The sequence below is a fragment of the Nannospalax galili genome, unplaced genomic scaffold (assembly GCF_000622305.1).
Source record: "Nannospalax galili isolate Female #2095 unplaced genomic scaffold, S.galili_v1.0 scaffold702, whole genome shotgun sequence".
In the NCBI taxonomy this organism is placed as follows: domain Eukaryota; kingdom Metazoa; phylum Chordata; class Mammalia; order Rodentia; family Spalacidae; genus Nannospalax; species Nannospalax galili.
This window is the reverse complement of record NW_008348657.1, coordinates 1421484-1448763: the sequence shown is the minus strand read 5'-3', so window position 1 is coordinate 1448763 and position 27280 is coordinate 1421484. Positions and strand designations below refer to the sequence as shown.

General features: G+C 48.6%; 1 protein-coding gene across 1 annotated transcript in view; it reads left to right on the top strand.

Annotated features, from left to right (window-relative positions):
• Positions 1–27021, top strand: part of CUNH1orf198 (chromosome unknown C1orf198 homolog) — a 31135-nt gene extending 4114 nt beyond the window's left edge. Inside the window, exons 2-4 of the mRNA XM_008845788.3 lie at positions 10997–11047; positions 21777–22301; positions 24609–27021. Coding sequence (XP_008844010.1) covers positions 10997–11047; positions 21777–22301; positions 24609–24665 — 633 coding nt within the window. The 3' untranslated portion in view covers positions 24666–27021. The remainder of the gene's footprint in view (positions 1–10996; positions 11048–21776; positions 22302–24608) is intronic.
• Positions 27022–27280: the final 259 nt, after the last annotated feature.

Below are 27280 nucleotides of genomic sequence, written 5' to 3'. Positions count from 1 at the left end.
GGCTTGCTCCCCTGGCTCCTGCTCAGCCTGCTTTCTTATGCAGCACAGGCCCACCTGCCCAGGGTGGCACCACCCACAGTGGGCTGGGCCCTCCCACATCACTCATCAAGAAGATGCCCCTCAGACATGGCTACAGGCCAATCCAATAGAGGCAATTCCCCGATTGAGGCTCCCTCAACCGAGGTGTGTCAAGTTGGCACTAAAGCTATCCAGCACAATAATATATTAGAAGTCACACCGGTGTCATTAAAAGTTTCAGATCACTCAAGAAATGGTGGGATCTTTCCAGGACTCTCCTGTTTGTTTTGTTTTTTTTTTTTGTCTTTATAAAGACAGAGTCTCCCTATAGTCCCAGCTGGCCTGAATTCGCTATGTAGACCAGGCTGGCTTTGAACTCACAGAGATCCGCCTGCCTCTGCTTTGGAGTGCTGGGAGCAATGGCGTGCACCATCCGCTTTGTTGGATGTGAATTTGGTGACCCAGCTTCTTAGGTCTGGAACCTGGGACATGGGAGGGTGTTCCTTCCCCTCCCACTTAGGCAGCTCAAGATTTTTTTTTTTCTTATGTATTGTTTGTATGTGTGTAAGTGTACCTGTGTCATGCAGTGCCTGTGGAGGTCAGAAGAAGGCGTCAGATTCCCCTGGAACTGGAGTTGACAACAGTTGTTGGCCACCATGTGGGTGCTGGGAATTGAACCCAGGTCCTCTGCAAGAGCAGCCAGTGCTCTTAACCACTGAGCCATCTCTCCAGCCTCACAGCTCAGGATTTAAAAAAAAGATTTGACTGGGTGATGGCACATGCCTTTCATCCCAGCACTTGAGAGGCAGAGGCAGGTAGATCTCTATCTAGGAGATGGAGGCCAGCCAGGTCTAAGTGATGAGTTCCAGGCAAGCTGGGGGCTACAAAGAGGTTCTGTCTCAAAACACCAAAACCCAAAAAGATTTAATTTTTAACTATGTGTCAATGTGTGTTTGTTTGTGCACATGACTGCAGTGCCTAGAGAGCCCAGAAAAGGGCATCAGATCCCCTGGAACTGGAATTGCAGGTCATTGTGAACTACACAATTTGGGTGCTGGGAACCAAACTTGGGTCCTTTGCAAGAACAGTAAGCAGTAAGCGCTCTTAACCGCTGAGCCATCTCTCCAGCCCAGATGTTTTAAAATATACATTTCTCTTTACTTTGTGTGTGTGTGTGTGTGTGTGTGTGTGTGTGTAGCCCAAAAGTCAACCTAGGGCATTTCTCAGGAGCCATCCACCTTGATTTGGGCGACAGGGTCTCTGTCTGGCCTGGGTTCACCAATTCAGCTGGGCTGACTGGCCAGCGAAGCCCAGAGATACTCCTGTCTCTGGCTCCCAGTGCTGGGATTATAAGTGTGTACCGCCATGCCTTACTTTTACAGAAGTGCTAGGGATTGAACTCAGGTCTTCATGCTTGTGTAGCAAGCACTCTACCAGTAGCATTATCTTCCCAGCCCTCAGCTTTTTTCTTTTCTTTCAGATTTTTTTTTCTTTTTTTTTCAGGGGGGCGGGTAGTAGTGGCTTGAGAGTTGATTTCTTAGTATTTTGGGCTCAATTTTAAGGAAGGCTGAATGAGTGAGTCACCGTCCCCTCCTACCTGGCATATCCATATGTATGTTAGAAATGAGGACAAGGTAAATTTGATCTCTTGTGTCCCTCTGCCTAGGCTGCAGGGCTGGCATTGAGAAGTGGCCAGATGCAGCTGCACCAGCTGCACTGGCTGCGAGGGAAGGCCCTGGGCCTGTCTCTCCTGCTTCCCCTTGAAGACTGATGGCTCCCTACCCTGATAGCACCTGGCCTGGTGCCTGGAACTGAGGCATCAGACACAGCCTTCTCTCTTGGGCACCTCCCTGTTGGCTTCCATGGAAGGTGACCCAGTAGCAGCCTAGAAACTGGTTTTGCAGAGATGAAATAAACAGTTTGTGGAGGGCAGGAAGCATGTTGCCAGTCTTGGAGTCATCTTCTAACTGACAGGAATCACACCCTAAGCCAGTTCCCATGGTACCAGGAAAATATAGCCATTTCTCAAAAATAAATAATTAACTAACAAGAGTGGCTGCTGAGTTCCTGCTTGTTCACTGTGCCTTCCCTTTGAACTTACTCCACCCGGTCTGTTCCCTGTTCCCATCACCACCATGGGTGGCCCTGGGGCTGCAGAGGCCTGCGTTCTTGAACTTGTGTCCCCGGTGGAATGTGCCACCAGCTAAATCATCAGGGCTTTCTGCCTTTAGAACTGCAGATCTGAACTTCCAGTTATGGAACCTCTTATGTCAGCAGAGATAAATATATTACAGGCCAAAGAGAATGGCTCCAGTTCTGTAAGTATGTACATAGTTGCTACAAACAAGCAGTTTTTTCCCCTGTACTGGAGATTAAACCCAGGAGTTTCTACATGCCAAGTAAGTGCTTTCCCACCAAGCTATAGACCCAGCCCTCCTTATTTTTCTACTTTTAAATTCTGAGACAGTGTCTTGCTACACTACCCCAGATTGACCTAGAACTCGCTCTGTTGCCAAGGCTATAGGTCTTGAACTTGGAATCCTCCTGCCTCAGTCTCCAGAGCAGTTAGAATGATAGGCCCATGTTACCTGGACTGATTTTCAACCTTGAACACCAAGGAGTGCTCATTTCTGTATATATGGGTATATTTATAATGCTGGGTATTGAGCCCAGGGCCTTGTGTATGCTGGGCGAGCCCCTTACCACTGAGCTACATACACCCTCAGCATCATTCCCAGTGTTGGTTTTTTGAGACAGGGTCTCCCTGTAGCCCCAGCTGGCCTGAAACTCACTATGTAGACCAGGCTGTCCTCGATTCCCAGAGATCTGCCTGCCTCTGCCTTCCAAGTGCTGGGATTAAAGATATGTGCCACCATGCCCTGAAGTCCCAGTTTTTAAAAATCTATTTATTTATAATGGTGTGTGTATGTGCACACATACCATGGTAAACATGTGGCGGTCAGAGGACAATGTTTGGAGTCAGTTATTTCCTTCCCCTTTTACAACCTGGGATCGAACACAGGTTGTAAGACTTGTGTGGCAGGTAGCTTTATCCATTGAGCCATCTTACTAGACCTAATTCCAGTTTTTAAAAAATATTTTATTGAGCCGGGCGTGGTGGCGCACCCCTGTAGTCCCAGCACTTGGGAAGCAGAGGCAGGCTGATCTCTGAGTTCAAGGCCAGCCTGGTCTACATAGTGAATTCCAGGACAGCTGGGGCTACAGGGAGACAAAAAGACAAAAAAATTTTTTTAATTTATTATTTTTATTTTATGTGTATGTGTGTATTGCCTGATTGTAGGTAATGCACCCATGTTGTGCAATGCCCACGGAGGACAGAAGAGGCCATCGGATCCCCTGGAACTGGAGTCACAGACAGTTGTTAGATGCTGTGTGGGTGCTGGGATTCAAACGTGGGTCTTCTGCAAGAACACCAGTGTTCTTAACTGCTGAGCCATCTCTCCAGCCCCCTAATTTTATTTTATTGAGTGCACCCATGCCACGTAATGCCTCAGAGGTCAGAAGAGGGCTTCGGAGTCCCCTGGAACTGGAGTTAAGGATGGTTCGCAGCTGTCATGATGCTGGGAATTGAACCCGGGTCCTCTGCAAGAGCAGTCAGTGCTCTTAACCGCTGAGCCATCTCTCCAGCCCACCTAATTTTATTTTTTAAATTATGCATGTGTGGATATGTCTATGTGATTGCAGGTGCCCACGGAGGCTGGAGGCATCAGATCACCCTAGAGCTGGAGTTACAGGCAGTTGTGAGCCACTGGACTTCAGGAGCTGGGAACTCATTCTCATTTTTAATATGGAGAATTAAATATGGCAGAAGCACTTCTGAGTCTGAGAGGAACTATGAACTGTCCTTAGTTTGTTAACAGGCCAGAGTGCTGTGGCCACTTAGTATTGACTCCTACAGATGAGTGACAGTCAGGCTTTGGGATCTTTGAGTTCAGTGAGGTACTTACTAGATGTGCACAGAGAGGCCTGGGCCACCCGGCATCAGCACAAGAATGACCGTCCACATGAGGGACTTTCTGTCCGTCTCCGCAGGCTCTGCTGTGGGAGCCTGCTCTCTCTAACTGACAGCATTTCTCATCTGAAGTCACAGTGCTACTCTTGTCACCCAGAGACTCCCCTGATGCTGAGCTTCAGGGATACAGTAAAACTCTGAAACTCCTTGTGGCTGCAGGCAGTGCTTTTGGGTCACCAAGAAAACCAGCCCTATTTCTAGGCACTTGAGAGTTGGGGCTCTCACTTTTGGAAACTGGGCACTCCTAGCAGGAGGTGGTAGTTAAATTGTACAGAAGGATTCTCCCTCTGCAGTGAGGGTGTGTACAGTTGGCAGGAGGTGGAGACTGTAATTCTGAAACTTTGTTATTAAATATGCTTGCTGTAGTGTGTAATCTTTAAATGCCTCTAAGAACAGAAGAGCCCTGGCACTAAGAGGCTACTTACTTGCTTTAGACCTGCCTTGATGTGGGGATGGGCAAGACTTGGCCTGGAAACCTTGAGACTTGAAGAAGGGGTATGTAGGGCAAATATACTAGAGGCCAGGCAGTATTTATTGAGAGCCTTTTCACAGAGTGGCCTTTGTGCTCAGGGTGGTCTTTGTGCACCTGACCACACAGTTGCTGATCTTTTTCACAGGAGAGGTGGAATCACCATCTGTAGCCTGCCAGGTTGGCATCTCTCACCTAGTAATTTGTGCCTGCAGTTCCTCTATATCTTTCTAGGGCTTCTTATTGTGGGGCAATATGCATTACACAGGATTTACCCTTTCAAGCATTTTTTCTCATTCTTTCTCCCTTCCTTCCTTCCTTCCTTCCTTCCTTCCTTCCTTCCTTCCTTCCTTCCTTCCTTCCTTCTTTCTTTTTCTTTCTTTCTTCTTTCCTTTCAAGGGTCTCATGATTCCCAGGCAATCCTTGGACTCACTATGTAGCTGTATTAGTTACTTTTCTGTTGCTGTGATAGAAACACCATGCCCAAGGGAAGTTACAGAAAGAAAAATTTATTTAGCTTGTGGTTCCAAAGGGGCAAGAGACCATCATGGTGGGGAGGCATGGCTGCAGAGGTGACTGGAACAGAAAGAGGAGCCCTCACATCTTCAAGCAGGCATAGGAAGCAGGCAGAGCAGGACTGGAAATCCAGCAAGGCTTAAGAACTCTGTAAGCCTGCACCCAGTAACATGCATGACCACACCTTCTAAGACTTCCCAAAACAGCAGCACCAACTGGGGACAAAATGCTCAAATACTTGGAATCTATGGGGGACAGTCTCATTCAAACCACCACAGTAGCTGAGGATGACCTTGAACTTCTGATCTTCCTGAGTGTTGGGATTCCAGGTATAAGCTACATCCAGCTTATGTTTTTTTGTTTTTTTTTTTAAACAGTTTCATATATTCCAGGGTAGCCTCAAACTCTGTGTAGCTGAGGGTGGTCTTGAACTTCTGATCCACCTGCTAACACTTTCTAAGTGCTGAGATTACAGGCATGTGCCACTATTTCCTATGTATATGGTGCCTAGGGCTTCGTGCATGGTAGGCAGGCACTCTACCATCTGGGTTCCACCCCTAGACCCATTCTGACAATTTCTAAGTGACTGTGGCATTCTGAATATGCACAGTGCATGCACCATCCCTACTACCCATTTCCAGGATTTTAAAAAATTTATTTACTTTATTTTTATTGTATGAGTGTTTTGCCTGCTTGTATGTATGCCCACCCATGTTGTGTAATACCCATGGAGGCCAGAAGAGGGGGACGTCAGATCCCCTGGAACTGGAGTTACAGGTGGTTATTAGCAGCCATGTGAGTGCTGAGAGCTGAACTTAGGTCCTTTGTAAGAGCAACCAGTGTTCTTAACCATGATGCCATCTCTCTAGCCCCCTTCAGAATTATTTTTGTTATTTATTTTTGAGACAGTCTTGTTATGTTGTCTAGGCTGGCCTGGGACTCACCATCCTCCTGCCTTAGCCTTCTGAGTGTTGGAATGACAGGTGTGTGCCACTATGCCTAGTCATGTTTCAAAAACACTTAAAAATTATTGTGAGTATGATATATGTGTACCACGTGTGCTGCAGAGATTGAGTGGAGGTCTGAGCAAAGCTTGGTGGGGTTGGTTCTCTTCTTCCACCTTTACGAGGTATCTGGGGATAGATCCAGTTAGGGTTGTGAAGCTTGTGCGGCAAGGGCTTTACCTGCTAAGCCATCCACTGTCCTGCCTAGCCATTTGTGGGTTTTTTTTTTTTTGGTTTTGTGTTTTGTTTTTTTTTTTTTGGTTTTGTTTTTGTTTAGCAAGAGCAGCCAGTGCTCTTAACCACTGAGCCATCTCTCCAGCCCCATTTGTGCTATTTTAAAAAGAAACTTTTTATCCATTAAACAATAAAGTTCAGTTAAGCATTATCTCCCCATCCCATTTCCCACTCTGGGCAGCTCCTGCTTTCTGTCACTACAGTGTTTCCTACTCCAGTACTGCATGTGAGTGGGATCTTAAAAACAGTATTTATTCTTGTGTCTGGCTTACTTAACTTAGCATGATATCAGGAGTATGTGTATCTGTAATACGTACATTTATACTACATCCTTTCGGATGTACATTTTACAGACAGAGCAAGTACATCTGGAGAGTTAGTACCTCTGTCTGGAGTCCTTGCAGCTGCTTTGAGGACCAGCAGGACCTCATGTGTGGCACTGGCCTGTGATTACTGCCTCCCATGGTTTTCTTTGGCTCCATGTTCCCATGACTCTGTGTCTCCCGTGGCTTCCATGGCTTGTTTTCTGATTTGGTGTTTGATAATGTGTGACATGCTTTTGTGCTGGGCTCCACAGAGGTCCCACATGACCTCTAGGGCTAATGTCTGTGTAAAACAGAAATCCGACTCTGAGGATCATGGTTGGCCAGAATGGTGTTCACCTATGTCTTCCTGAGTCTGAGTAACATGTGTGTCGGTGCTGTGTCCATTTCAGGGGTCTGGGAAGCAGGCAGAGGGCCTTCAGGTAGCTCAAAGTGAGACCTGCCTTTGGCCACATTTTGGTTGTCTCCTCGTCATTATGGGAGTAGAAGAAAGTAGAAATTTTGTGTGTGTGTGTGTGTGTGTGTGTGTGTGTGTGTGTGTGTATACACGCTTCATGGGAGGAGCTGCAGTTAGGGTATGTCCGTATATGTATGAATGTGTATCTGTGTATGTATAAGTAAGTGGGCCTATGTGTGCCTGTGTATATGAATAACAGACACACTCACTGTGTATCTGTGTGTGAGCATGTCTGTGAGTGTATCTGTGTGTATGAATTTGTATGTTTGTATGTCTCTGTGTCCATGTATATGAGTGTCTGTGCCTGTGTGAGTGTATTATAAGTATATGTGTGTGTGCTTGAATATGTTTTTGTGTCTGTGTGTGTGACTGTGCATCTGTGTGACTGTGCATCTGTGTGACTGTGCATCTGTGTGTATCTCTGTATCTGTGTGTGTCTCTGTATGAGTGTCTGTGTGTATGTGTATGTGCACTCTGTGCCACTGTGTGACTGTGTGCATATCTACATGATTGTTAGTGTGTGTCCATATGTGTATATCTGTGTATGTGTGCAAATGTGTGTTTATCTGCGAGTATGTCTGTGTGTTTGTGTGAGTATATGGTATGTGTGAATGTGTCTGTGCTGTATGTATTTGTGTGTATGTCTGTGTGTGTGTGTCTGTATATGTATTTGTGTATATATCTGTGTATATATGTGAGCATGTGTGAGTGTATCTGTGCTGGTGTGCATGTGGACAAGTGTCTGGAGGAGAGGGAGCCACTTCAAGATTTGCCCTGGGCCCTGCTCTTGTGCCAGCACACCCCACAGCTGGAGGCACAGCCACTGCTTACTGATGATAAAACTCCCATCACATTTTTTTGTTGGATGTATTATTTCTTGTGAGCTCAACATTGTAGAAATCTAAGGAATCTTGATTTCTCTTAACTAAGTTTCTTGCTGGAGCAAAGACTGTTGACACCAAGTTCAGGAGAAATCTCAGTGGCCCCTCTGCCTGCAGTCCCTGTGGAATTCCAGCAAGGATGGGCAGTGACCACTGGGGACCCAACCCCACCAAGCCCTAGGCCTGCCTTTTGTTTCTTGGAGTTCCACTCAGTCAATTCCCATAGCCACAAGCCTCCAACTTATCTTTGCAGATTCAAAGAGACAAAGAATCCATGTTTAGGAGACAGGCCAGGGACCACATGGGTGGGTCCAGCTCCATCATCCTGTGCTATCTCCCACCCACCTCTGTCACAAGGTGACTTGGGCTGGTAGCCTTATCCAGAGGATCCCCTTTACCTCTCCCACAAGTGATATGTAGGACGAACAGCATCTTGCTCCACTGACCTGTTTCTCTTCCCGTTGGAAACAAAGCTGTCTGCCTTATCACTTCTGAGAGGATTTCCGAGAATCTAGAATTTCTGAGACTTTCGGATCAGCTCACTGTCCCTTCCCCAGCAAGCACACTGAGATGAGGACAGGCCCCAGCTGCAGCTGTTGCTTGCTCCCAGGCCCACTGAACCACATTCCTTCCAATAGCCATGGCCATTTTTGGAGGAGCAGAATTTGGACATTGGCAGTAACTGGGATTTAGCTAAAATTCCAGAGGGGAAGGCAGTGACTCTGTCCTTCTCATTTTGAGAAGGTTTGCCTGTCAGCCACAAGTAGTGAAAAGCAGCACAAGTAGGGCTTGAGAGATGGCTCAGTGGTTAAGAGTACTTGCTGCTCTTAAAGAGGACCCAAGTTGGGTTCCCAGCACCCATGTTGGGCAGCTCACAACTACCTGTAACTCCAGCTCCAGGGTATCTGATGCCCTTTTCTGACCTCCACTGGAACTTGCATTCATGTGCACATGCTCACACACACACACACACACACACACACACACACAAATAAATAAATAAACTTAAAAAGTAAATCCGGGGAAAAAATCAGCACAAGTCAGTTTTGGAGTACAAGGTCCCCAGCAGACATTGCCATATGTATATTACCACTGGGTGTGCATTATGCTGCTGCATAGGATCAATGGCTGTTTATGGTGCACTGTGTTGACAGGGGCACCCTTGCCAGCCCTGAAAGTCTGTGGCTCTCCTAATGTTTGATACCTCCTTCCTGCTATAGCCCACTCTGGTCTTGAGGGTATGTTCTTTCTGAAGTGGTCTTGGTATAATATACATCCACATGAGCAGGATTCCCCTGGCATTAGTGTGCAACCCTTTACCCCTTGCACACCCACCAGAAGGAAATGTTTGAGCTGGCTTCCTAGAAGGCCCTTCCTGCTGTGCCCAGCCCATCCTCAATAGCCACAGATAGGCCAGCCCTTACTACACAGACACCAACTGCCCATCCCCAGTGCCAGTGACATCCCATCTGTAGGCAGTGGCTCCACTCTTGGGGCCCACAGCCTGAAAGAGCCAGGGAGCCACTGCTCACATTGGGATGCCTTGAGAGTGGGAGTTTGGAGTGTTTGAGGACCTGGCTTGTGCAGAGGTCCTATATTTACAGTTGATAAATGCCTGAGGAGTGTGGAGCCCAGGATGCCCCTAGTTGCGGAAATAAGAGCCAGAACAAGTCTGTTACGGACCCTTATAAAGCTTGGTTCCCTCCCCATCTCCATACTTGGGAACAGACCATCAGCTCTCCAGAGCCACCAAATGACTTTGTTGTTACAGTTCCTAACTGGACCTCAACTCACTCTTCAGTCTTCAGCTCAGCCAGGGTTTGCCCAGGAAAGCCTGGCTTATAGCCTTGATAGCTGTGTTCTCAAGCACTGTTCGGGAGTCTGCCATCTGTGAGGCCCATCTGGGGCAGAGCTGGCTCTGTCAGCAGTTGAAGAAAAAGCCATGGACAAAACTGACTCTCCCTGTGGAGGTGGGAGCCAGGTCACCTGGCTCCTGAGTGAGAAGAGGCAGAATTTACTGGGAACTCCATGGAGGGGCACGTATCACCTGGAGTTGTTTGGGGGGGCACTGGGGATGGATATTATATTATTATTCTCAGTTAAAATATTTTATCTGGGGTCTTGGACATATAAGTTGGTAAAGTACTTGCCTAGTACTAATGCAGGAAACTCTGGGTTCAATCCTAGCACTCTATAAACCAGGCATGGTGGTGCACACCTATAATCCAAGCACTCAGGAGGTAGAGGCAGGAAGATCTGGAGTTCAAGGTTATCCTTGAACACATAGTGAGTTCAAAGCCAGCCTGAGAAAGATGAGACCCTGTCTCAAAAAACAAAAGTAAAATAAAATAGTTTACCCTTTCTAAGTTTCCCAGTGTGTCTTATGTTTTGGTTCAGAAACTGGTCACCATAGCAACCAGGCACAGACAAGCACACTGGGGAGGGGGACCTGAGGGGTGGTTCCCAGAGTCCTTTCTTCAAATTGGTACACAGGACCTCAGGCCCAGAGTCAGGATCCAGCTACGTTCTGAAGAGCTCTTCAGCTGCCCTGTGCATGCAGAGCCCAGGCAATGTCAGCACTGTTATCATTTAGGCACCTGCATTGCCCTGATGTTTGGCTAATCAGTTCTGTCATCTGTGCCTTTCATATGGTGTGTCAGGGAGAAGGGAGCTCAAATGTGTTCCCTACTGTGTTCTTTGCATGGGTTGCCTACAGAGTATGTGAGCCCCATCACAGAAGTGAGGAAGCAGGTTTAGAAAGCTACATCGTCACCCCACAGTCCTATAGTTTGCTCTGATCTGGATGAGACTTGAGCCTCTTTCTGCCTAGACCAGCAGCTTCATCGTTCCCTTCTGTATTGGGTTGAGTCTGCAGGTGCCTCACTGGTATTGACTAAGAGCCTGTTTGGTGGGAGAGGACCTGGAGGCCTCAGCTTTAGCAGCCGTCTGTGGTAAACACCAAAACACTGACCTGTGCAAAGCAAAAGTTGGGATCTGGGTGGGTGTTCCCTGGGGTTTTCTGAGTTTGGGTCTCAAATTTATTCTTGAATTTTTATTTCAGGACATAACTTGGCAAGATGAGCACTCGGCCCCATTCTCCTGGGAAACAAGGGTAAGTTAAGTAATTTAGATGTCTTTGTCCCTTTTAAAAACAGTGGTGTGTCAGTACATTTTCTTTGAGCATCTGATGTGTGCAGGAGACTGTGTGGTCCCCACTGCTGGCCTGCAGTTGACAGCCCATGTCAGTCGGACAGAAAGTGACTTTGGGGGAGCTGAGCCTGTGCGTGGTTTGGTGGAGGAACACAAGGTCATCTTGGGTTCTGTTAGTCCCATGGTGTCCTGTGATGTCTCTGAGACCCATGAGCTCCCATCCATCTTGAATGGGGACTGACTTGTCAGGGGGACTTCGCTGTCCTTACGCCTTAGCCCACCTGTACTTAGCACTGTGAAGGGGATGCCCCATGAGACAGTTTAGAGCCCCTGGTGAGGTGACTAGCTAGTTTTCATGTCATGTGAACACACACACACACACCCTTAGGGAGCTGATGGAACATAGCATGGAGCTCTGACTGTGGTGCCTCAGTCATCATGTCCTGGTTGTCATTACCAGAGCATCGAGTCTGACTTCAATGCGTGTCCCCATCTCCCCTGCTACGCAGAAGAAGGGCCTTAGAACGCAGCAAGACAACAAAGAGGCAGGTGTCTCTCTGCCAAAGAGAAGAGAAAGGTCAGGCTTTTCTAATTCTAATTCTAGAACTTTCCATGTAGTGTTCTAGTGGGTTGTCCCTAAGTGCTACAGAGGAGATAGCAGTGTGCCTGGAGTGGGGCTTGTGTTGAGGTCAGAATGGGCTTTTCAGGCACTCATCAGTAATTGAAGGCTTTGTTTCTTGACTTTTCACTCATTTCCACTGCTTCTGATTACAATCCTTGCCCAGCTGACCCCAAAACCAGGCCAGGATGGGGAGACCCATAGAGATGGAGGGTCATGGTAGGGGAGCACTGAGGGACTCTCCAGGGACTCTGAGAAGCCTCTCAAGACCATGTCTTTGGATGCACCAGGGCTTGGGGGACAGGGACAGCCGCACTGCCCCTTATTGGTAGACTGAATTCAGTGAGCAGTGGCTGACTCTAAGTGAGGTAAGCCAGCCTCAGGACAGGGAAGATGCGATGGCTGAGGCAGTCACATGTTTGAGATGAAAGGTGGTTGAACACATGGTGTCTATGCAGATGAACACATTTGCTAAGTAAGGGTGGATTCCCCCAGCCTTCCACATACCACTGTGCAGATCCTAAACCTAGAGTAAAGTAGCAGACCTCTACATCCTATCGATCCTGTTGAGGCAGTCTCAGCATATAGCTCAGGCTGGCCTCAAACTCCTGGTCCCCCTGCCTCAGCTTCTGGAGTGCTCAGGTTATAAGCATGTACCACCATAGGTCTTTTTATGTTTCTACTGTAGATTAGTGAGGAAGCCAGGTCAGTGCAGAGGGTTGGAGGTGGGGATGGTCAGCTGGGAGCTGGTGGCACCCTGAGATTGAGCTATGGGACAGGCTTGGGCTAGCTGGATGAATCCTTTGCCTAAGCTTCCCACTCTGATGATTCAGTGTTGAGAGTTTCTGAGGGCAGAATAGGGCATGTGGGATGTGTGGAGATGGGAGCGATTGCCCCTTCCTCTCACAACCAGAACCTCAGAGGATTTTACCTCTTGCTTCTACAGATGGGCTACACTCTTTTTAGGAACTTAAAAGTAACCAGAAACCTCAGTAGAGAGCTACACACAGGAGGTGGTCTTAGTGAGGGAAGGACCCTACTCTCCAAATGCAGAATGTGAGATCAGACCCGGTCTACTGTCTCTCAGTGAATGCCAACTTCATTACATCAGTTGTCATTGAGCCATAGGATTTCTTAGGACTAGTGGCCCAAAGCAGCCTGGGATACTGTGGGTCAGAGCAGGGCTCAGTTGGGCCGTTCTTGGCACCCCTATCTACTGGGATCAATCCTTGCACCTCAAGAGAGTCTCAGTTGCATACCAGGTGGTGCCAGCCACAGCGAGCCAGCCTGGGCTTCTGGCTCTGTGTAGAAGTGACCCATGTGGCAGCATAGATGCCTGTGAGGCCTGTCTAGCCTGCTGGAGTCAAGATGTAAGATGAGAGGCTACTTTAAAAAAAATTATTTATGTATTTCTTTTTATTTTATGTGTGTAAGTATTACCTACATGTATGTAAGTGTACCACATGTGTGCAGTGCCTAGGGAGGCCAGAAGAGGGGGTTGGATCCCCTGGAACTAGAGTTACAAAAGGTTGTTAACTGTCATGTGGGTGCTGGGAACTGAATCCAGGTCCTCTGCAAGAGCAGGCTGTGCTCTTAGCTACTGATTCATCTCTTAAGTCCCCAAGAGACTGATCCTTGATGGAGCAGGTGCATATGCAGCCATGCTTAATGCAAGAGTTGACTTTTCAAGTTGGCATCTCTACTGTTAATTTTGAGTTATTTCTTTCTACTTTGACTCTATCACCTACTGATCTTTAATTTTTTTACATTTATTTATTTTTTTATTTGGGGTGTGTGTGTGTGTGTGTGTGTGTGTGTGTGTGTGTGTGTTTGTGTGTGTGTTCACATGTGGAGGTCAGAAGACAACTTGCTGACCTTCCACCATGTGGGTTCTGGGGTTGGAACCCAGGATTAGTCTTGGCAGCAAGTGACAGGGCCATCACTATGTAGCCCAAGCTGGCCTCCAACTCTGGGCAGTCCTCTTGCTGTAGCCTCCCCAGTGCTGGGCTTACAGGTGTGTACCACCACTCCTGGATCTTTTCATTTTTTCTAGTACCAGGGCTTGAACCCAGGGCCTCACACATGCTAGGCAGGCAAGCACTTTACCACCGAGCAATATCCCCGGCTAAAGTTTCTATTAATTATGATAAAATGCACATAACACAAAATTTACTAGCTTAGCTTTGGGGCAAGTAGGGGTTCTGAGCATTGAGCCCAGGGGCTTCACATGTGCTAAACACAGGTGAGTAAGTACCATGGTCTCTGCTTCACTTCTTTCCTCCCAAGGTTTATTGTGTGTGTGTTTGTGTTTTAATCATAACAGAAAGCAAACTAGAGCAGCTGGGAACCAAACTCTGGTCCTCTGCCAGAGCAGGGTACACTCTTAACTGCTGAGCCATCTCTCCAGCCTGCTTTGGTTGGGGACAGGGTTTCCTGGGATCAACCTTAGGTCCTTGTGCTTGCAAGGCACCTTAAAAATATTTAATTAGGCTGGGTGTGGTGGCACATGCCTTTAATCCCAGCACTTGGGAGGCAGAGGCAGGTGGATCTTTGTGCGTTTGAGGCCAGCCTGGTCTACATAGTGAGTTCCAGTACAGGCAAGTAGGGGTTCTGAGCATTGAGCCCAGGGGCTTCACATGTGCTAAACACAGGTGAGTAAGTACCATGGTCTCTGCTTCACTTCTTTCCTCCCAAGGTTTATTGTGTGTGTGTTTGTGTTTTAATCATAACAGAAAGCAAACTAGAGCAGCTGGGAACCAAACTCTGGTCCTCTGCCAGAGCAGGGTACACTCTTAACTGCTGAGCCATCTCTCCAGCCTGCTTTGGTTGGGGACAGGGTTTCCTGGGATCAACCTTAGGTCCTTGTGCTTGCAAGGCACCTTAAAAATATTTAATTAGGCTGGGTGTGGTGGCACATGCCTTTAATCCCAGCACTTGGGAGGCAGAGGCAGGTGGATCTTTGTGCGTTTGAGGCCAGCCTGGTCTACATAGTGAGTTCCAGTACAGCTGGGGCTACAAGGAGACCCTGTCTCAAAAAGACAAAAAACATTTTTTTTAATTAGTTATACATATATGTGTGAGTCTATGTGTGGGTATATGTGTGAGTGCAGTGCTCTCAGAGGCCAGAAGAGGGCATCACATCCCCTAGAGCTGGTGGTTGTGAGTTGCTTTGTGGCATTTAACACTCTCTCGTGGTTATGTGCCTATGACCATTCACCTGCAGAACTTTTTTTTTTTGAGACACGGTCTCCCTGTCACCCCAGCAGGCCTACTCGCTGTGTAGATCAGACAGCCTTGATTTCACAGAGATCTGTCCGCCCCTGTCTCTGGGATTAAAGGCATGTACCACCCATGCCTAGCCAGAACTCCCTTATTTTACAATCACATGTGTTTTCTGGTATTTTGCTATTTACAAACACTGGGATAATTACATAAAGCTAATAACATACCAGAATGTTCCATCTTGCAAGACACATCCCTGTACTCCTATAAAGACAATAACTCTCAACAATGCCCCGCCTCTGCCTGACAACAGGGTGGAAGAGAGGCCTGCCCATCCCAACAAGGTCGTGGCTGCCATCTTTTCCACTCATCTGTCAGCTTGGCAGGCATGGTGGGGGAGAGTATCCATGGGGACCACTGCATTCTTCTCTCACGCACCTCTCTGTTCAGAGGAAAAACCCTGTACTAGAACACCCCAGACGAGGAAGGAGGCCAGGATGGAGAAGATTTCTTGCATTCCCAGGTGGCCTGGGCTGAGGACATGGAGGAGAGTGCTGGGCAGGCAGGGCTGGGTGCTCAGGACCCCAGCCCCAAGCTGTGTGGCTTCAGTCTGCCTTCATTGACATTCAGCTGCCTGTTTGGGGTCCTAAGGAGTGGGGGATCGAATGATTGATTCTGAGGCTTATGTGGTCTTTTCAGAGTGGGGAACCTTCCAGGCCTTCCTCAGGGAGGAGGAGGCCACACTGTAATCACACACACACTCATATATGCGCACATTAGCATGTCTTCCAGAGCATACCCCACTTACAACTCATGTGCACATCTGAATTCCTCCCCCCTGGGGCTTCTCCTCTTCCTGTTGTAGGTGAGTAGGTCACATACCATCAGACTGGAGAGTGGAGCTCCTGCTGAATGTAGCTCACAGGCGTCACTGCCCATGGAGGACAGAAGGACCCCTTAGTTCTAAGTCGTGGCTTCGAATGGCTGTACCTCCTCACTGCTAGTCACAATTTCTGAGAAGCATGATCCTACAGGCCACACCCCATCCCATCACATCATAGCTCCTGCCTTGCTGGGCTCATGAGTCTTCCTCATGGAGGCCCCAATCCCTGCTCGATGGTTCCCTCCCCTTCCTTCCCTCCTTCTCTCTTTCCCTCTGGACTATTCTAATACCTTCCTGGGGCCTGGAGCTGAACCCTGTGGCCCCCTACCAAAGACCTTTCCAGCTCTGCCCTGTATATAGACTGTTGTACAGCTCCTTCAGTTCAGTGACCCCAGCCCTGTCCTTTCTGCCCAGGGCTCTGCTGGTCTCCATGAAGCTCCCAGCCTCCCCAGTGCCATCCTATCACCTGCCCTTTGTCAGCACAGTATCTTTGCTGGATTTCCGGCCCCCTTCCCTTGAAGGTCCACACATTTTCCAGCTGCTGCATAAATCCCATTCACAGCCCAGAGACTCACCCCTGTGAGATCTATGCTGAGCATGTGGCTGCATCACCTCTGATCCCCATCAGCTGCTTTTACAGAGGACAAATTGAGGAGGAGAAGCATGTATACAAGGGAGTGCACTACCCAATCTGTGCTCCCCACTTGGTATTACCAGTCTTCTGTGTTACCCTAGAGACTGCTCCTGAGGGAGACATGAGTGTTCATATCCCCATGACAGGCAGCGCTTCAGGGCTGATATTCATGCATCCCTTAGTCTTGACCCCTAGGCCTTGGCTACTTCCTTACCTGCTACTTCCTGGGTCTCAGAGGGTATCACCAGGCTATGCCTGCCCTGGAGTCTGACTGATGGTATGTTTGCCCACTTCAGGGCTCCTAAATGTGAGGCGTGTTATTTATCTCCTGGTCTACACAGACACCTTAGGATGTAAAGTGGGTATTCACAAGGCATGGCCACTTGTGTTTCCAGCCACCTCATCATGCTGGCTTGTCCCTTTCAGATGGTCTCTTTGCTAATTTTGTGGTTCTCAAAATTTTCTAGATGTCCTTCTTCCTTTTTAGAGGGGAGAAGGAAAGAACACATGTTAAGCATCTGGAGAAGTGATGGGGGATTTGCTCCTGTAAACTGCAATTCTTTCTGACCGTAGCCTTTGTCTCAATAGTTTGGAATTGCGGGTGGCTGCCAAGTCAAACAGTTCTTTTTGGTGGCATGTACTCCCCCTTTGCTGAATATCACACATTCCTCTCCAGTGAGTGGAACATAAAAATAGATTCCGGGCTCTGTTGTGGTCTTGTTGTTTTTAGAATGGATGTGGCCAGCAGAGATCCGTTCTCTACATGGTTTGACTGACACCCAGCCCTGCTGGCTGGTTGGGTCCGAGTGGATGCTGGAGCCCAGGGGTGTGGAGGCAGACAGGGTGCTGCCATAAACCAAACTGCCTCCTTCCTTCCTCTTCCATCTCTGGTCTCCAGGATCACAGAAGACAATGAGTTGAGTCCCAACCCTTTCTGTGACCGCTGTCGTTCCTGTCATCCTCTGTGCAGCACACTCCTGCAGGGCTGGCTCAGCCGCCTGTGCACTGTAAGAGGCTGCCATGACCTTTCCCATGCCTGAAAAAGATGGGCTGTTTTCCAGCAAGGAGAAACTTGCCTCTGGCATCTATCAGCTTCCTGTCTCTGCTCCCCAGCCTTGGCCTGCATGGGCCCCAGTTAGAGATGGCACTTTTTAATGAAAAGGGGATAATGATTCTGCTCCCCTTGTTTTACCTCTGCAAAGAGCACAGGAGCCAGTATCTAAAGGTTTCCCATGGTCATTGGCCTAGAGTACATGCTCAATCAGCTAAAACCACTGGACTAGTCTTCCCAAGCTGTGTGGTCTGTGGTCTGAGCCAACTTCTGCCTCTGAGAACATGAGGTCTGGGTGATTGTAGTATCCTTGGTGGCTTCCCACCAGGTGTTGGTCTCTTGACTTGCTCTGGGCCCTGAGGGCTTGATTTCTATTGTCCCTAGCTAGGACTTGTGGGCTAAGTCTAAGCTTGGAATAGGAGATCTGAGGGTGCTGCTCTGGGGTCCCCCCTTATAGTGCCCACAGCTGAGGCTGTGGAGCCTAAGCCATGATGTTCTCCACGGGTTCTGTCATCCATCTGTTGTCCTGTTCCATGGCTCCTCACAAGGCCTAGGGGTTCTGGGAATGCTTCCATTCTCTTCATCTTCCATGAGCCCAGGACCGTCACACTGTGTCAGTGGTTTTGAGAGAAAGGTATAAGGAAGGTCAGTTCCTAGTGGGCTATGATGGCAACCACAAGAATGGGGCCACACAGGATGGATGCTGCTGCCCCAATCTCTCATGGCCCTGCCAAGCCCATTCTGTGGTTCTTCAGCCTAGCTGAGGTAAACAGGGAGAGGAAACATCTCCTTCCCCTCTCATCCCACCAGATTGTGTTTGGAAATCTTGTGTCACAGTCCTGTGTGGTGAGTGTGTGAGAGGTCCTTCACCAGCAAGGGGAAGGAGGGGGTCAGCTTGTAACTTTAGTAGCACTTCACATGCAAATTTAAGGTTGTCACGAACACAGAAATAGAAACAGGAGCTACCTCCTCCCCCTTCTCTTCCTTCCCTCCCTTTTCTCTTCCTCCTCCTCCTCTTCTCCTTCCCCTCCCTCCTCTCCTCCTCCTCCTCTTCCCCTCCCTCCTCTCCTCCTCCTCCTCTTCTCCTTCCCCTCCCTCCTCTCCTCCTCCTCTTCCCCTCCCTCCCCTTTTCTCCTCCTTGTTCCCCTCCTCCTCTTCCTCCCCCTTCTTGTTTTTCTGTTTTTTGATACAGGTTATTGCTGTGACTTGCTGGCTGGGTATTCACTGTGTAGCCCAGGCTGATATCAAACTCACAGCAGTCCTCCTGCAATAGCCTCCTGAGTGCTGGGATTATGGGCATGGGTCACAGTACTCTAGCTCCTTTTTGATTTGGTTCTTGTTTTCCTGTCCCCAAAGCAGGTACCTGCTCCTGGCAGCATGTTCCCTCTAACCTGATGTCACCCTCCCCTGGGGAGCTGCCCACAGGCATCTGATTACCATGGTCTGATGGAAGCAGCTGTCACTCCATAGTGACATGACCTCAGATCCCGTGCTTGAATTCCCTCCACAGCATCTGGCTGCCCACATAACAGGATGCCTGGCTTCATGATCCATAGGCTTCTAGGCAAAGATCCTTCCAGAGAAGGTGGAGGGGGTCCCCCCCAAAAGCCTGGGTGTGGCAAAGTATGATTTTAAGTGCCTTCCTTACACCATAATTTCCAGATCAAACCCATCTGTGAGTCTTGGGCCACTTCTGAGCTATTTTTAGCAGTTTGCTTACTTAAGGAAACCATCGTGTCTGTACCAGCAGCTCTGTGTCCTGCTGGGGAATTTGAAAATAGGCAATGTTTAGAAAGCCAAACTCAAAAATGGTCTTTAAGCCAGGCATAGTGGCTTGTACCTGTAATCTTAGCACTGGAGCTGGAGACAAGAAGATCAGAAGCTCAAGAGCAGCCTTGGCTATATAGAGAGTTTGAAGCTCTGGGCTATATGGGACCCTCTCTCAAAAACATAAGATAAAAAGGAAAGGAAGAAAAGAGAAAGAAAGGAAAGAAAAAATCACAAAAATAAATGATCCTTTCAAAGTCAGATCAGACCATAAATGTACACAAACTTGTGATGGACAAGACTCCAATGTTTCCATGGACACTGTACCTGCTGGCTCCTGACTTCTTTTTTTAAAAAAATTTTATTTTTTAATTTTTATGTGTATGAGTATATTGCCTGCATGTATCTAAGTGCACCCGTGTCATGAAATGCCTGTAGAGATCAAAACAGTCAGATCCCCTGGAACTGGAGTTTCAGATGGTTGTTAGCTGCCATGTGGGTGCTGGGAATCAAACCCAGGTGCTCCTCAAGAGCAGCCAGTGCTCTTAACCATTGAGCCATTTCTCCAGCCCCTGGCCCCTGACTTCTTATCTCTGTATCCAGGTCTTAGAGTCAGTAGACCTAGCTACAGAGTCTTCTAGTGGACTAGGGACTTGGGGCAAATAAGTGTTCAGCATCTCCATCTCCTTTGCTTTTTCTTTTCTTTTTCCTTACGGGGTACTGATGCTGAGACAAAGTCCAGGCTGGATCCTGAAGTCCTGCCTCAACCTCACTAGTTCTGGGGATCACAAGCATACACCACCATTTTCTCACCCTGTGTGCACCTGCCATGCTGGACCCACTCAGTCAGCTGCGCTGGCTCTTCACTGTAGCCCCTTACAGAGCTGGAGTGTGGATGGCTGTTCCTTGGGTTTTATTTCCTATGGTGGTCACATTTTGAGGCTGCCTGGGCTCACAATTTGGGCTTGGGTTTTTTTGTCACATCCTCTAGATCTGAGGGGTGGCCACTGACTTCAGATCTGGGGAACCTGCATGGCATGCTATCTTGATCCTGTGGCTCATGTGGGAGAAAGGCTGTGTTCCCCCTGAGGAAGGGCCCTGCATGTGGATGGGAACCCTGAGAGAATCTTGTTATCTTTTTTTTTTTTCCTTTTGAGACAGGGTCTCCCTGTAGCCCCAGCTGTCCTGGAACTCACTATGTAGACCAGGCTGGCCTTGAACTCACAGAGATCCACCTGCCTCTGCCTCCCAAGTGCTGGGACTACAGGTGTGTGCCACCACGCCCAGCTTATTATCGTTTTAAAAAATATTATTTTTATTTTATGTGTATGAGTATATTGCCTCCATGTATGTAAGTGCACCCATGTCATGCATTGCTCATGGAGGTCAGAAGAAGGTGTTGGATTCCCCTGGAACTGAAGTTAACAGACCTTTGTTAATTGCCATGTGGATGCTGGGAATTGAACCTGGGTCCTCTGCAGAAACAGCCAGTGATGTAAATCTGAGCCATTTCTCCAGCCCCAAGCATCTTGTTATTTCTGAGAATGTAGGTAAATTACTAAAAGACTTCATATTTTTACACAGCTAAGGACTCTACCCTGCACAAGACCAAGGGTGTGTTCACTGCTGAAGGCCTGTGCTAGGGCTCCCCAGATCTCTTGCTGCCAGAGGTCTCCCTGCTACCACCCTCCAAGCTTCAAGCTCCTGGTCTCCAGTCCCTAGCTCTTCCCACTTCACAGAGAGGCAGGGTGAGGGGCTTCCAGGCTGGTTAGGGAACAGGAAGACTGGCCATCTTGTCTATCCACTGCCCCTTCTCTGTGCTTTGACACAGTGTCACTGTCAATGTAAAGTAATGTAATATTCTTGCTCTCTCAAAAAAACAAAACCAGGCTGATCCATTTACCAGGTGATGCCTTGTGCACTGCCATCATAAAGACAGTGGTTCATGAGTCAGCACAGGTTGAAATGATTAACTCATTGACCAGAAATAACTGATCTACAGCTAGGGCGTAAGACCAGAGCTAGCTATGGGAAGCAGTGTGCAAGGTACATCTGAAACCATGCAGACAAGGGTTTAAATGTTAAATTTTTGCTGTGTGATATTTCAGACTGGGTGAACTGTGTGCAGGAAGACATCCAGTGACCCTGACTGGGATCAAGGGTCAGCAGTTATAAAGGAGCACTGGCTGCTCTTGCAAAGGACCTGGGTTCAGTTCCCAGCATTCACATAGTGGCTAACAGTTACCATACATAACTCCAGTTCCAGGGGATCCAACACCTTGTTCTGACCTCCAAGGGCATTGCATACATAGGTGCACTTGCATATATGTAGGCAAAACACTCATACACATAAATAAATTTTAAAAAATAGTCACTTGAGACTAACAGAAAGTTCCAGCAAATGGGCACCAGTTCTTGTTTTTGTGGTGTCTGCATACATGTGGGGAAAAGCATGTGTGAGCTGGGTGTCTATTCCGGAAGATTCTAAGGCTGGTTCCTGTTTGTCTTCCCACAGAGTCAGATGGAGTTCAGCATCTCTTCTTTATCCATCCAGGAGCCTGGCACGGCCACCATGGCCAGTGAGCCCAGGCCAGCGGCCAAGACTCCCCAGGGCTCTCAGGCTGTCAAGCCCCCCCAGGGCAGCAGGTCCTCTAGCCTGGATGCCCTGGGCCCGGCCCGGAAGGAAGAGGAAGCATCCTTTTGGAAGATCAATGCCGAACGCTCTCGGGAGGATCCTGAGGCAGAGTTCCAGTCTCTGACACCAAGCCAGATCAAGTCCATGGAGAAGGGGGAGAAGGTTCTGCCAGCTTGCTACCGCCAGGAAGCCCCCACAAAAGACAGGGAGGCCAGGGCTGCACCCCAAGAGCAGCGAGCCCTTCCCAGTGAGAGCATGGAGCAAGAGGCACCCCAGCCTGTGCAGGTCCCTGCTAGCTCACTGCCTAAAGCCACCCCCACCAAGCCCCCAGAGAAGCCACCATCTCCTGCCACCCAGCAAGATGAAGAGGATGACACTCTGTTCTCAGAGCCTGCACTGGCACAGGTGGGTGGTGGCACCAAGGCCATTTCAAAAGTGGGGTGGATACATTCTTTCAGGGATGACCAAGGGGGGACCCCTCACCCACAGGGGGGGACAGCCACCAGTGTACTCTTCTCTTCCTCTGCTTGGAGGATTTAGGGACTGGTGTCCTGCCACCAGGATGGGGCCCTGACCTGTTCGGGGGTTATATGACACCTGCTCTAGCAACTGTGGGGTGGGTGAGGGGTGCTGCAGGGGGAGCTCACAGAAGAAGGTGGTTGGTAGAGGAGGAATGGCAGCTAGCTCTACCCCAGGGACCTTGGAGGTCAGGCTGAGGTGTGGCTAAGAAAGGGATCCTTAGGTAGTCACAAAAAGTATAGGGAAAGCTGGGCATGCTGATGCACACCTTTAATCCCAGCACTTAGGAGGCAGAAGCAGGGGGATCTCCATGACTTTGAGGCCAGCCTGATCTACATAGTGAGTTCCAGGTCAGCTGGGGCTACAGGGAGACCCTGTCTCACAAAAGACAAAAAAAAAAAAAAAAAAAAAAAAAAAAGTGTATAGGGAAGCAGTTGAGTCTTGCTTCAGGGAGGGGCTAGCCACTAACCCTTTCCAAACAGGATGGGGTTAGGTGATAGAGAAGATGCTGGAGGCAAGGACTGGGAATATAGCTCTCTTACCCTTCTTCCAGGCAGGGAATTGTTGGACCAAATGATCATCCTGTTTTTGCATTCTTAGGATCTGCCTTTCAGCTTTCCATAGTGGCTACACCATTTTACCTTCCCACCAACAGTGCCCACGGGTTCCAGCTTCCTTTCTTTTTTGGCCAGTGCTGGCTATCTCGCTGTGATTTCTCTGGTGCTTCCCTGACTGTTAGCCACAGTGTGAGCACCTCTTTATGGGCTTCCTGGCCATCTGGTTACATTAAGAGAGATGCCTGTACAGTTGCCTTGTTCCCTTTTCACTTGGTTGCTGGTTACTCTACTGTTGACTCCTGGCTGCCTCCTCTCGGCTCTCCATGTCCAGAGAAGCCCCTGATACATGTATGTCTCCCTCAGCAGATGGCCAAGGCTCCTGTCCTCTCAGGAGCTGGTCTTCTAGCACTTCGGTATTAATTACTTGTCTTATCGCTGTGACACAATACCTGACAAGAGCAACTTAAGGGAGGAAGGGTTCACTTGGGTTCACAGTGTAGGGTGCGGTCCATCATGGAGGGAAGGCATGACAGCAGGAGCATGAGGCAGCTGCTCACATGGCATCCACAGTCAGGAAGCAGAGAGATGGATGCTGGAGCTCAGTTTGGTTTCTCCTTTTTATTCAGTTCAGGACCCCACCCCATGGGATGGTGCCGCCCATATTTAGGGTGGGTCTTTGCACCTCAATTAACATAATCTAGAAACTTCCTCACAGACATGCCCAGAGATTTGTTTCCATCATAATTGTAGATCCAATTGAATTGAAAAGGTTAACCCTCACAGCTTTATAACTCTCTGTCTCAGCCCCACCCCATTACCCTGGCCCTGTTCTTCCTTCCCATCTACCCCCATCTGCAGATCCCTCTTTGTGCCTATTTTTCTGACCCTCATCTTCCTGCTGTTGTCTCCCCACCCCTAAGCAATGCTCTTCTCTGAGACCACAGTTAGAGAAAGAGGCGTTTTCACAGAACATGTGTGAGTCCTCTTGGGAGAGAAGCAGGAAAACCAGGCACAGTGACACAGGCCTTGGCCGAGCAGGAGGATGGCAAGTTCCAGGCCAGCTTGTGCTTCATGGCAAGATCATCCAAAGAACACACACACACACACACACACACACACACACACACACACACGTTTATACATTTTCCTTTTTTTTTTTTTTTTTTTTGTCTTTTTGAGACAGGGTCTCCCTGTAGCCCCAGCTGGCCTGGAACTCACTTTGTAGACAAGGCTGGCCTGGAACTCACAGAGATCTGCCTGCCTCTGCCTTCTAAGTGATGGGACTAAAGGTGTGTGCCACCACACCGGCGAGAGAATGTTTTTCCAGCATGTTTATAATGTCACTCTGAAGCAGAAAAGTCCTTGTAGGGAACCGTGCTCTGTGTGTTTCTGGAAACTGCACACAGACTCTCCTGGGGCCCAAGGGGCTGGCATTGGATGTGTTAGAGTGTAGCTTATACACTGGATTTTGTGCAGGCTTCTGGTCCCTAGCGCCAAGGTAAATTGAGGTCAGAGTCCCCTGAGGTAGAAGCAGGCTGCTTTCATCTGGGTCATTTTAAATGAGATGCTGTTTTTAGGTTGTACCTGGCTGAAACAGAGGCTTCCATCTTACTTTGACACCTTTGTCTCTCTGCAGGTCAGCTCAAGCAACATCCTCTTGAAGACTGGGTTTGATTTTCTGGACAACTGGTAAACAGTGCTCCTCAGAAACACACAGCCAAGAGCCCCAACATTCGCCACTGTGGCCCACTGAGGATAAGGGCAGCTGTTTTCTCTACTCTTTTTCTTAGTCTTTTGGGAACTGGGAAATGTTACCAGGTATTTCCCTTTTTTGGTAAAGCCAGATATATATGCTATTTTCAAGGATTTGATAACAGAAGTTTTACATTTGGGATTTTTAAGGACTATCAAGAATTTAGTAAGTCTTGTAAAAATAAAACTTCTGTTCCCAGCTCCATCCCATTTTCTCCTGTAAGGAAGTTCTCTGACGAGGTGACAGAAGTCTCAAAGACAGTTCCCTCTTCTCTTTGCCGCCTACCCGCCTCTTTCATGTGGGTTGGGTGACTGCTGGCACGTTCTCAGTTATGACAACATTGCTTTTGGCTGTCACTGTGGAAGATTTGCCCTTAAAATGCACTTGTCCAGCATTCTGCCACCCTGTTTCCCCCTCCCATCCCCCACTCACGAGCAGGAAACAGATACCTTCTCTACGAGTTTTGACTCTTGTTTAAAGCAGTTGCATGTTTGTAGTTTTTTTATATCAACTTCTCATTATTTTATATGTAGATCCAGCAGCTTTTTTAGTTTTGAGTCCCCCCTGCCCCAAACCTGGAACCTCTTGTTATAACTGACATGTTTGGTGCCGCAGGCCCAGCCACTACAGGACACAGGGTAGTGACGATGGGGCTGAAGAACAGGACTTTTCTAATTCACTGTGTTGGAAACTTCCAACATGACACTAACAGGCTGTGGCCATCCTTTATCCCAGAAACTAGTCATGAAGGACTCTGCCTCAGCCAAAGGCAAGAGGCTTTCCTAATGGCCCCAACAGCACCCTCTTTGTGGTCCTGGGAGCTCACAACAGTTGTTTCCCTTGAGCCCACACCGAGGCTAGGTGATGCATCTGTTCCTCACCCAGAATCCAGTGTCCTCTGTCCTTCCCACCGCCCTGCCATAACCCCTGGATCACGTGTAACTGCAGGACAGGACAAGCAGATCTATGAGCTCTGTGCAGTGTGGTGTGCTCCTCCCTGCCCATTCTAACCTGAAGCCTTAATCCCTGTGACCCCACTTACGAGCGCCTGGTTTTAGTACCAAAGGGGCATCATCTTCTTACTGCCTGGTCATAGGACTTTCTGAAATATCTTATGGAATATTCTGTCTAGCACTAAGGTAAAGCACATAGCAACCCCTGACCCCACTCACCCCCAGGAATATTTAAGCCAAAGTTGTACTTAGCCAACATCAGTGTGATACCTGCCAATCAGCGTACAGCCCAGACTTCCCTGGTCTCTCGAGCTTGGTTTGCCTTCCTCATTCTCCACTGTTTGAGAAGAGTTGACCTTTGCAAAGGAAGAAAGACTCCTACTGTGGCAAGAGGGTGGGCATAGCCCAGGCTGTCACTCACTCTTCAGAGGAGTCCGGCACAGCCCCTGAGTGCCTGCCTTCCACCCCAGTACAGCAGGTTGAGTTCCATTCTGCACATTTTCCTTCCCTGTGGGTCTATGTCTGGTAGTGTTGGCATTGCAGGGAAGGGAGAAGGTGATTCGTCCACCCTCTGGACAGAAATTCTGATTTTTTTTTTTACCATGTTCTCATAATTTCATTCCCTTCTGGGTTCCTCCAGTGAGAACATGGAGAAGGGGCTGAGCACTGGGACCCTCTGGGTGAGGACCCACAGGCTGATGGCTCTTACAGTGGTGTTTCTTAAGAGGGCCCCTCAGAGCAACTAGGAAATCACAGGTGGGAAGACCTGGAGGGGTCCTACAGAACCTGCCTGACCTTGGCTTTGTGCCCCCACCCATCCCTGGGCAGAGTCCCTGCTGAGCTGACTTCTTGACCCCCCCCCCCGGGAATGCATGGAAATGAACCTCTGTTCTCCACCTCCTCCCTCCTCGTGTCATGGTGGAGTTTTTAAAGCTAGGAGGTTCTGTTTTGTTTTGTTTTGTTTTGTTTTGTTTTTAAAGCTGAAGCCCGTGAATAATTTGGGCCCCTACTACACACCCAGGCTCAGTGCCTGGGAGGCAGCTCCAGGGCTCCCTATCTTGCTTTTGGTGACTGCATCTGACAGAAAGCTCCCAGGAACCCGGACTCTGTGTCTGGGTTGCCCCTGGGCCCAGCCGCTGGCCCTCTGGGCTGGGATATGCTGTTAGGAACAGTGGGGTCTGCCTCCTGGCCAGGTACACCCCTCCTCTCTGTCAGGAGCGGCCTTCTGTTCTTCACACCTTCCTCTCTTTGATACAGATTTTCCAAGATGATAAATTCTTACAACTTGTAACTTGGTCATATTTTATACTATTAGCCTTTAATAAAGCTGTTTTAAAAAATGAGAGGTGTGTGTGCTTTCTCCTTTGCAGGGTTCAAGAAGCCAGTGGGGTGGTGACAGTGTCATGCCCTGTTGTTGATTTTTCCTGGGGGAGATGTAAAGAAATACCTCTTTTTCCAAGATAGGTCATTGACAGACCAAAAAGAGGACCCCATCCAAGTTCACTTAGTGAACTTAAGGTGGAGTGACTCACACCACAGGGAGATCCCCTTCCCCAACATGGTGGCCCATCTTAAAGCCGCATCACTGGAGTCCCCCAGTCA